The 11,844-nt window shown below is 30.3% G+C and overlaps 1 protein-coding gene and 1 long non-coding RNA gene across 2 annotated transcripts; one reads left to right on the forward strand and one right to left on the reverse strand.

Moving 5' to 3' along the window:
- Nucleotides 1-251: 251 nt before the first annotated feature.
- LOC139855674 (uncharacterized) lies at nt 252-1,827 on the reverse strand. The gene is made up of 2 exons (XM_071844918.1): nt 1,577-1,827; nt 252-589 (listed from the first exon to the last, which is right to left on the reverse strand). The coding sequence occupies exons 1-2, from the start codon at nt 1,787-1,789 to the stop codon at nt 413-415; spliced, it is 390 nt and encodes a 129-aa protein (XP_071701019.1). The 5' UTR covers nt 1,790-1,827; the 3' UTR covers nt 252-412.
- A 5,811-nt stretch (nt 1,828-7,638) lies between these two features.
- Nucleotides 7,639-10,315, forward strand: LOC139855827 (uncharacterized). The gene is made up of 6 exons (XR_011761574.1): nt 7,639-7,976; nt 8,099-8,186; nt 9,058-9,147; nt 9,227-9,330; nt 9,430-9,744; nt 10,117-10,315. It is a non-coding gene; the product is annotated as an uncharacterized lncRNA (long non-coding RNA).
- The last annotated feature ends 1,529 nt before the right edge of the window (nt 10,316-11,844 follow it).

An 11,844-nucleotide genomic window follows, 5' to 3' on the forward strand; every position in this document is an offset into this window, starting at 1 on the left:
AACAAATGAACATTACAAAATTTCAGTTTCTTCATGCAAATAATAACCATTCCAATAAATGCAATTTAGTCTGAACTCAGAACGTTAAAATCACAATCGTGATCACTAGAAATGTCGCCCTAACTAAGAATGAACGATGCACAAATGTGAAGAAAATTAAGTGATCCAGTCTCATTAACAGTAATTATAATATTATATCTTGGCTAAATAGAATACGGAGTAATTAGCTAGCATGTGCAACAGAAGAGAGGTTATGCAAAACGATTTCTCGTATAAACTAGATTACACTTCCTAGTAGAAACAGTGAATCGTCATTTAACTAGTAAAAGGTCCTAAACATCATACAAATTCTCAAGTGTAAACTGAACTTTTTGGGAACAAAAATGAAGTAGAAGAGGATGTACGTATAGCCTTACTTGTCTTGATCTTCCTTGTCAGGATCCTCTTCATCTTCTTCTTTATTCTCTTCGTCCTCTTCTTCGTCTTCGGCCGGAGGGTCATACGGCAAAGGAGGTGGCAACGGTGTTTTCATTGGACTGAACTGCGGAAATATATCAGGCCTTCGTCCTGGTTTTGGTCTCTCCCATTCCTGCCACAAAAAAGTAAATAAAAATCAACAAAATCACACCAAAAGTAAAATAGTAAGCTGACAAATGACACTTAATATTATTATAATTATACACCATTACAGATGGGTTTGAATGAAAGTTCAGCATACAAATTTACTGTGTACTGTAAATACCCAAAAGACAAGGGTAGATGGGTAAATGGTAGTATTTTTACTCGGACGTACGCGGCTTAACCAGGTTATCACCCTTTTCCCTTGTAATAGTGGTGGATCTAAGAATCGAGTGAATCGTAGTCACGGGTGTCACTAGTTAAAAACTCAAAAAAAAATTACATTATCTAGTAGTGTTACTAGATAAAGCCCAATCTTTTTTCCGCTAGATTGCGTATATCACTAGTAGCTCGTGCTACCAGTGCTACAGAACTACATAAGTACATCCACATCCGCCCCTACCAGGGCTATCTTGTAGTGATGTTTTAACTATCAGGACCCCAACCATTGAGCTATCTTGTAAATACGTAAAAGAAAGTACCACACTAATGCTGGATTAAGAGTCTAGATTTAGTCATCCTAAACCTTTAATATAATAAATCTTTGTTTAAGCTAAGATGTTATAACTTTTTTATATATCATTTAAATTAAGATAAGTTCACTTCCAGTTGGAGCAATATGTTTTTTTCTTTTGGCCAAACAATTGATATGAAAATTCACTAACGGATGCTTAATCTATCAACTTTAAGGTTATATGATTAATAAGACTCTCGTATATAATCAAAGACATGAGAACAATCAGCCATATATATAGTAATTCTTTGCCCACGTGGCATCAATGTTATACGATTAGTTGGCCTATGTAGAATAACTTGTGCTTTATTCTACAAAAATTGAACTGAGTAACAACAATCAAGGTTTAACCTTTAAGTCGCTTAATTAAAATTTAAAATACATCTATAATTACATGTACACAAACTAAATATATAAATAGAAATTGGGAGAAAGGAAACTTACGACAGGGAAATCAAGGGGATTTCGTCGAGTTAATTTCTCTTCGTCGGGAGCCATACAAATAGTCAAGGTTGTTGTCGTACGATAAGCAGGTGGACCCCATCGATAAAACCTCGAAACTAACGACGGAGCTATGGTTGACGATGAAGATAAACTGGAAGTAGTTACAGGTATCGATGGTGTAAAACAAGTGCTGCAAATCGCCGCCATATTCATATCAAACTCTATCCACACCCAACGCAACTACCAAAAAACGGAAGGTAAATAAAAATGAGGGGTGTTATATGTAATTATAGAAAACAACAGGGGTATTGTTACTTGTGAGTGACCTTGCGGTTCCTTTTTTTTTTTTTTTGTTATCTGAAGTACTGATTGTTTTACGTTGTTTGTCCTTTTATGAAAAGTTTCAGTTTTAAGTTTTAACAAAGTACCCGGATCATTTTTTACCCCCTCTTCAAAAGTTACATTAATCCGGAGTATTTACACCTTTTTTCCTCTCCTTTTATTTTTCGGAGTATTTAAATTCATATTTAAACTTTTTTCCTTAAAAAAAAAAAAAAAAACTTTATAGAACCAGCTAACGTTCAACAAAAAAAAAAAAAAAAAAAAAAGAACCTATCAACACTTGCTACATAACACAAGCCGATAAGCCTCATAGTTAGAAAACGACAAAATAACGCAACTCAAAACGAAACCAACATAAACTAATTGTCTATTTAAAAACGCGTCTCCCCAAAATCAGCACCAAAGTAGAAACAAAACACAAGTCGACACCATCCAATAAAACAAACCAAAATAACCGAACTAGAGACGAAATGCATGTGACCTTAAAACAAACTTTACCGCACCAACATGACAAAACTAAACCTCAACTGCTCTGAAAATCAACAGACACCTACTTTTTCTGTTGCAAGAGAGATTTTTCTACTCTTCGACAGCGGTTTGGAATACTTCCTTCCACTTGTTCGAAATGCACCGCATTACCCGATCTTGAATTGAAAGAGTTAACTTTAGGAGAAGTGTGGAATTGTCTTTTAAATTCACATATCATATCCAAAAAAGGCGAGCAATATCTGTTTGAAAACAAAAACAACAGTTGCCAAACAGTCCGTTCACAAGCCAAACTAATGAAGATCTCGACCGAGAAAACAAAGCCTCAAGAAGTCCGGTGAGAGATTTAATAGAAGGACACACACCATCACTCATCACTACACAGCTGTCTAAGCTACTTTAAAGTTACAAAAGGGTTTCAATTCCCTTTCTTTCAAAAGTTGAATCGAATGGCTTGAAACCCGGTTCCATTTTCTTCAATGCCATGATCAACGCGTTTTCTGAGTCATGAAACACTGAAGAAGCCATGATGATGTACAAGAAACACTACAAGAAAAATGATTATTAGTGACCAATTTTTAGTGACCACTTATTATTTGGTCACTAATAATACGTATTTAGTCACCATTAAAAAGTTGGTCACTAAATTTTGGTCACTTTACGATATTAATGACTTAAATAATTGTTGTCACTGTGACATACAAATTGAGACAATAAGGTGGTCACTTTAGATAGTTAGACAAAAAAAATGGTCACTTCATATAGTTAGTGACCAAAAAATGGTCACTTTAAATAGTGACAAAAAAATGGTCATTAATTTTTTTTTTTTTTTAAAATCTAATTTTTATTGAATAGTTATACATGACACTCAATTATCTCATTTTATTAGAAACAATTATCCATCATGCGTAAATGTTAATTAACCCTGACAATAATTATAAATTTTTATAAACTCTTTCATAACTAAATTATGCATAGACATGTTATGTGTATAATTTATTAGTTGTTGTATGTTGAGAGTTGAGATATATTCAACTATATGTGACGTGACATTTTTTTCAATACAAATTGCAAGCTATATGCAGCAACAACAACAATACCCAATCCCACACTTGTAAGGTATGGGGGAGGTGTGACGTAGACAATCATTCCTCTACCCTGGGACAAAGAGAAGTCATTTCACCACCCCGAGTGAAACACTCACAAGAGTAGGGAAAATCATCCTTCTCAATGTTCGACGGATAAAGAGATTGCTTCCAACGGACCTCCGGCAAAAAAAAAATGATAAATAAATAAATAAATCTTAAAAAGTAAATGCCGACGCCATGAAAATGGTGGAGCAAATTTCCATGGGTTGTAAATGTTGCCTGGGATTCGATTTAGGCTCTAAGCGACAGTCAAGTTGAAAGGACCCGTCCTAATCCATCTGGACGAAGTCACCAACAACTGGTTCCATTGCGATGATCGACTCCAAATACTGTCTTTAAAATGAGCAAATGCACAGCGGAATGTTTCTTTTATACCTGAGAATAAACATGCTTTCAAGTGTCAACCAAAAGGTTGGTGAGTTCATAAGTTTATCATAAATAATCATTTCATAATTTTAATAGACCACAAGATTTCATATTTTCAGTTCTCATAAACATACGTCCCATGCATAGAGACAAAAATCATTCATATGGATTGAACACCTGGTAACCGACATTCACAATATACATATAAGAATATCCCCATTATTCCGGGATCCTCCTTCGGACATGATATAAATTTCGAAGTACTAAAGCATCCGGTACTTTGGATGGGGCTTGTTGGGCCCGATAGATCTATCTTTAGGATTCGCGTCAATTAGGGTGTCTGTTCCCTAATTCTTAGATTACCAGACTAAAAAGGGGCATATTCAGTTTCGATCATTCAACCATAGAACGTAATTTCGATTACTTGTGTCTATTTCATAAAACAGTTATAAAAGTTGCGCATGTATTCTCAGCCCAAAAATGTAATGAGTAAAAGGGAGCAAATGAAACTCACCTAATGTATTTTGTAGTAAAAATACATATGATAATACTGAACAATTGAACAATGCAGGGTTGGCCTCGGATTCACGAACCTATATCATTTGTGTATTCATTAATATATAATCGTAATCGAATAATATATATATTATTATTAGTGACATAATTTTTATATTAATAACTTATATATATATTTCATTAGTTAGTTAAATGTATTCATTTTGCATATAAAAACGTTAATATAAATAAGTTATGTATATTAAATATATTTCATGTATATATATATATATATATATATATATATATATATATATATATATATATATATATATATATATATATATATATCATTTGTATATTAATAATAGTAGTTGTAGTAATACCTAATATTATTAATAAGATAATAAGGTTAATAATTATATTAATAATAATATTAATGATATTAATGATAATAAATGTAAAAATATTAATTTTACTATTAATAATAGTTATGATAATGATTTTAGTAATTACATAATAATACTCATGATAATATAAATAATAATAATACTTGTAACGATATTAATCATAATAGTGTCTATGGTACTTATAATGATAATTATAATACTAATAATAATTCCAATACTAGTAATAATAATAATAATAATAATAGTAATAATAATAATAACCATAATATCTATAGTAATAATACTTTTACTAATAATAATAGTGATATTAATAATAATAATAATAATAATTTTAATACTTTTAATAATGATAATAATGGTAATAATAATTATAATTATGTTAATAATAATACTAATACTAATATTTGATGGAAATAATAATAACATAATAAAAATGATAATTTTTAATCGTTTTCATAATAATATCGGTATTCCTAATTTTTTTTATATACATATACTTCCATGCATCGTGTTAATATTTTTATAACCTTAACTAATAACTATTTTTACTTATTCATAACCATAATCATGATTTCAGTAATACTAATAATAATAATAATAATACGTATAACACTAACAATAACAATAACAATAACAATAACAATAACAATAATAAATTATAATAGCAATAATAATAATAATAATAATAATAATAATAATATTATTATTATTATTATTATGAATAATAATGATTTTTAATATGAAAAACTACCTTAAAAGCCCATTTTAAAAAGAATTGCAGCAAGCAGGGATCGAACCCAAGACCTCTCGCTCAATACCCATTCCCTTAACCGTTGGGCTGTTGCCCATTTCCTGTTTTAGAACCCCATTTTAATTTACATAACCCGTAATTTGACAGTTTCTTTATGTCATCTTCTTCAATAACCACAGACAATTCCATTAACAACCCACAAATCGAATTACCAGTTTAATTTCGGTTTTAAAATAGAAACAAAAACACTTAAAACATGTTTAAATTAATTAGTAAATGATAAAAGAAAGAAAAAAAAAATTACACAGTCCCTGTTGCTGTTCGCGTAAAAAAAAAACACCAAATTTGATTTTCGATTTCGATTGTGTTTTAGACAATTGTTATAACAAAAACCTAACTTCAATTCGTTCCTAAAATCATTCTCAATCTTTAATTTATCTTGAATCGTAGCAGAAAACACGAATTTGTTTGATGAACATTAGTTGACTTTTAAATCTCAAAAGTTTGACTCTAAAATCAACAATCAATAAGATGGATTGAGACTTGAAAATTTACAGAGAGTTCGAGTACGAGATGCCTAACAATCCTGCGTTAATGAATTTTGAGATTAATTTTGAATACAAGTTTTGGAAGAAAAAAAAATGGAACGACTGAGTGCCGACGGTTTTTTTTATTGAATTCCCAATATTAATAGCTGTAAAGGATGTTTATTATTACTGTAAAATGGTAGTAGGTTGAGTGAGGTACCAATCAACTGATTTTCCTCAATTAACAATAGTATGTGATCCTTGTTTTTCTCAATCAGACAAAACGAACAGAAATTTACAAAAAGGTAAAGATAAAAAAAAATCAATTAGTTATCTGATTTGTACTATGGAATATGATAGGAAACGTTTTGATAACCGAACTTATAACTCGTCTACAGCCTTTAAAGAGATTGAAAACTGAATCATGTATGTTATTAGTATATCTATATCCGTAATTTTGTATATATATATATATATATATATATATATATATATATATATATACATTTTATATATCTATATCTGTTTATATTTAAATCTGTATATATATATATTAATTCATATGTATCTCAGTAATTTTATATGTATATCTATACTTGTATACGCATTTACATATATAAATATATTATTTTGTATATGTATATGTATTTATATGTACCTGTGTTTATATAACTTTTTATATATGTATATATATCACTTTCTTAAATTTTGATATTTAGTAAGTGTAAATATATTAAGGTAATTAATAACACTAGTACTAATATCATTATTAATATTATTAATAAAAAATCTAATATTAATAGATGATAAATAATAATATTATTATTAGCAATTTTAATAAATTTAATTACTTATAATGATAATAATAATAAAAATGATAATAATAATCTTATTAGTTTTATTAATGATAATAGTAATATTGATAATAATATGATAACTTATACATATTAGTTATATTATATATTATATATGTAAATATGAATACTTTAATAATGTTTTATATATATATATATAATTATTATATCTCTATTTACTATATCATATTAGTTCATAATAGTAAAAGATATTATAAATTTCAACACATAATATTTATATCTTTTATATTTATATTACAATGTACATATATATACATACATAATTAGTTACAAACAATTGTTCGTGAATCGTTGAGAATAGTCAAAGGGTAATTGATTACATAAACACAGTTCAAAGTTTTTAAGATTTCAACATTACAGACTTTGCTTATCGTGTCAGAAACATTAAATCATATAAAGATTAATTTTAAATTTGGTAGAAAATTTTCAGGTTGTCACACAAGTCGCCAATAAGTAGACGCTTGCTGATAAGCAACAAAGACACTATAATTGACAAACATCCCATCCCAATCCCAATCCCAATCCCAATCCCAATTGATATTATAAAGCCGTCATAAAAAGATAAGATGCATTACCATTTAGTACACTCAATTAGATAGACAAAAGAAATAATGCATATGTAAAAATTTATTTATACTCCGTATTTCATATCTTCAGGTCATCGGTAAGTTTTTTTAAAGGCTGTAAATTTTTATTATTACATCAAACTTCAAACCCCTAACTTCATTTAAAAAAAAAAAAAAAAAATCTGGTAAAAATCGGAGAACATAATAAGGAACTTTCATTCCATAATACGGTAGATAATATAATCCTCAATCCTCTTAGAAATAAAAAACCCTAAATCCCAAATATCTCCTCTCAACGACTAACGCGTATACGATCTTTTATGATTTTTGAGGAAGTATGCTCAACAATTTGTGTTATACAAGTGCTTCAGCCATTGAATTTTACAACTGTGTTCGTTAGTACACTAGACTTCAGTCCACACTTTACAAATCAGGTGATTTTCTCATTATATTTCGCCTTTTCAACGTGATTTACACTCCGTATGTACTTCAACATATGTAATCAACAGATTGATTATGCGTATTACTCGATTTAATAATCAATAGTGCTTTACAGGTAGTACTCCTCATTAACTCAACTCGGTCAATTGTTCGTGCTTTTGAAGATGTCAGTCAAATCAACTCTCGAGACTAAATTCAGTCCGGTATTCCTCCATCAATAATCAATTAAATCTATATTATACTCAAATCTGTAGGTTTTGATTTTTTGAGCGCTGTATGATATCGTATTAGGTTTAAAGTGAAACGAAAATACATATGTATCTATCTGTATGTAAGGAACGTGTAGATGTTGTGTTACTCTGAGATATATGTATATTTGATTATATATGTATGTATTTGTATGTAAGGAATGTGTAGAATGTAGATGTCGTGTTACTTTTTAAAAATTGCATATACATCCTTACCATTCATGTCGATATAAGTCCTTTGATGACTATTTACAATTTAGAGTTGTAATGTTGACCTACATGTTAACTACATTGCTCATGTTTATATTGTTCATTGCTGATACATTTTGTCAAGCAAAAGGTTACCAACTAATTTAGAGTTGTATGCTCCACTCATATTCATATATAGAATAATAGTAAGTATATGTTATGTGGTGAATTTAAATGAGGAATTGGTGCATGTATATATTTGAAATAAATTCGCCATCATAATAGTAGTATTTTTTCGTACTTATTGCAAAAGGGAATTACTGATAGTTATGATACATGGGTGTATCATGGCGAGTCTTGTAATGTCTCTGATGATAGTGATAATGATATACCATTTGAAGAAGGTGATACTGATAATGACCTTGATGAGATGTTAGAAAACATAGGTCAAAGCACGTGAGGAAATAATTGGGAGACTAGTGATGGATATTCATCATCTAAGGACAAAGATTTAGAAAATATTTGTAAACTATTTTTCAGCTTCAAAACTAGTAGGATTTTGTATGTTTTTTTTATTGAAGTTGATGACTAAATAAAACGAATTCAGGCTATAATTGGATTTTGTATGTTTTTGCAGAAGGTGAGTGCCAAAAACAAGAAAAACAGATCATTTAAATTAATTCCACCGGCTGTTGGCACAGTTTCGATTGCAAGGATAGTTGATATGGTGAGTAACTTTTGTAAACCTTTAACATTGCATTTTGTTTCATTGTTTTGTCCTCTTTTAAGATGTTCATATGAAACAGAAAAGGAGAGAAGTACAGGAAGTTTTAGCAATTGATAGATACAAAATTGCTCATTTTTCAAGAAGGAAAAAAAGATGATAAATGAAGAGGCAGAAAACACTTTGGTAATTGTTACAAGAGCATAATTAGCATTAAGTTTATATTTTAATTTTACTTATTTACTTATTTAATTTGTTATAATAACAAGCTGGTATGTTATGCAGAAACAATTGCAAAGTGAGGAAACTAGTTCTTCATGTACTTCAGCAGAGATATGTTTGAAAAAGCTAAAACGTATTCCTGGATGTGTAAAAAGGCGTTCAACTTCAATGAAACATGTTTTGGCTATAGAAAATTTTAGAATTGAGTTAGAGTCTGAAACGAAAAGATCAACAGCTTTGGTGGAATGATCAACAGCTTTAGAGGAACTAGTTTGGGGGTTTCAACAGGAGCAATCGGAGCAACACTACATTAAGGAGGAAATGAAACTAATGAGAGAGGAGTTAGTACGGTTATCTAAGTTGTAACCTCAAGATACTGTAAGTTCATATAAATCTTTAAAAGTTGCATTTTTTAAATTTGAACTATAGCCAATTCCATTTCGGTTCATTTTGGTAGGTCTAGATAATGGAATTAATTGATTCAAATCAATCAGTTACTTAGTAAATGCTAAATTAATGTGCATAAACATTTGTGTGTATTTTCTTCTAGTAAGAGTTTACCAATTAGTTGGAAAGAAAGGAACCTTGACAGTAAAACTCAGTTAGACCACCACAAACAGTTTGGAGTTTTCGTGCTTGGTTTAATTGGGCTTGAAACAAATATTAGATATTTCCTACTTTTTATGTTGAAACTTTGTGTAGAAATGACTTGTATGGCGTTATTATTCACTGAATTCGTATTGTCCGCAGGATACTCAAGATCATCGTGAGAAGCGTAGGGAGAGCTTAGCCAAGAAGAGATCCACTGCAGGTCTGCAGTGTAGATTGACGTTTTTCTTCTTTATTATTGTAGATAGTATTGTGATTTTGTAATTGAAGTTGAAAACTGTTAGATGTAAGGTTCAACAAGTACATGCTTGGTTTTATGACTAGTTGGTGTAAAATTAGTTGAAAGTTTAAACTTAGTTATAACTACTTACTATAGAGTTTTTATGTTTAAATGATTTACTCCGTATTATATATATTTTGGTTACCTGTGATATAGAAAATAATTGTCCAAGAGAGCAAATTTCAATAATTGTGAGTGACTACTTTTTAGGCACAAATAGTTAATATGAGTGACCACTTTTTGGTCATAAATGGTCAAAATGAGTGACCACTTTTTAGTCACACATGATTAAAATGAGTGACCACGTTTTGGTCATAAATGGTCAAAATGAGTGACCACTTTTTAGTCACAAATGATTAAAATGAGTGACCACTTTTTTTTGTCACAAACCGTCAATATGAGTGAACACTTTTTGGTCACAAACGGTCAAAGTGAGTGACCATATTTTAGTCACTGTTATAGTGACCATAAAAAGTGACCACGATATTTTAGTCACTATAGTGACCAATTTGAAATTTTGGTCTCTAATTAAATTTTGTGACGGACCTATAGTGACGAAGAGTGACCAAATAATTTTGGTCACTAATTTAACTTAGTGACCATTTTTGTATGGTTAGTGACCAAAAAGCTCTCGTCACTAAAACCCTTTTTTCTTGTAGTGAAAAGGCAGGATGTAAGCCTACAACAAGCACTTTAAACGTATTAGTTAAAGGGCCAGGGATCATTTTTATGCCTAAAGAATGTTTAAAATTATTAGAGATCATGACAGTGGAAGAAATTATGGATGAAGTTACGAGATTTGTTTATCGATCTTGGAGTGCTTCCAAATGATGTGGTTTTCATTTCCCTTATCAAAGGGATTCTTGATGCTGCATATTCTGGTGGAGTTGATGAAGTTTGTATTAGAGCCTTAGAGGTTGTAATATGGGCGGGGCGAGACATGGCTGGTGGGCTGGGTAACAAGCCAGATGGTAGGTACTGTTCGAAATGGGTTATTTTTTGTATGTATGTATTAGAGGGGCTCAAATAGGCGGAATTGGTAACTGAGTCGAGTTTTGATTAAAATAGATCATTGCTGCTTTGTATCTTCTATCACTTACTATATTTGAGGTAGAAAATTTAGTCAATTGGGCGAGTTAAAACCGGTTCTAAATGAGTATGGTAAGACAAACTGTAGGATTTAGATAGATTAGGTCTCAAAAGTCATCCGAGCTTGGGGCCTTTTTGGTATGGGACAAATGTTGAGGTAAGTAGACGCTGAAAAAAGATCGTATGAAAAAATAAACGAGAATTAAGTGTTGCCAGATACGTATTGCGTTTACTCTTATAAATTGTAACCCCAACTTTGCGTTTATGGTGTGCACAAAATTTATTAATGAAAATCATTGTATTCGTGGACTAAAATCTTCTTTGTGTTTAGAGTTGAGATATAACCACGTTTAACTTTGATTTATCGTTTTGCATATTCGTTTGTGTTATGTGTGGGTTTGTTGTTTGTAGGCAGGGGCGAAAATTAATGGGGCAGAGCCGCCCCCAGTCGATTTACAATTTTTAGTGTAAAAATTTTAGATTTTTCGATTTTGCCTCAG

This window comes from Rutidosis leptorrhynchoides, chromosome 6 (genome assembly GCF_046630445.1).
Source record: "Rutidosis leptorrhynchoides isolate AG116_Rl617_1_P2 chromosome 6, CSIRO_AGI_Rlap_v1, whole genome shotgun sequence".
Classification (NCBI taxonomy): domain Eukaryota; kingdom Viridiplantae; phylum Streptophyta; class Magnoliopsida; order Asterales; family Asteraceae; genus Rutidosis; species Rutidosis leptorrhynchoides.

Coding starts and splice junctions, on each gene's coding strand:
- LOC139855674 (XM_071844918.1), bottom strand. CDS start 1,789: ATGAATATGGCGGCGATTTGCAGCACTTGTTTTACACCATCGATACCT. Junction 590..1,576: donor ATCCCCTTGATTTCCCTGTC/GTAAGTTTCCTT, acceptor TTTTTGTGGCAG/GAATGGGAGAGACCAAAACC.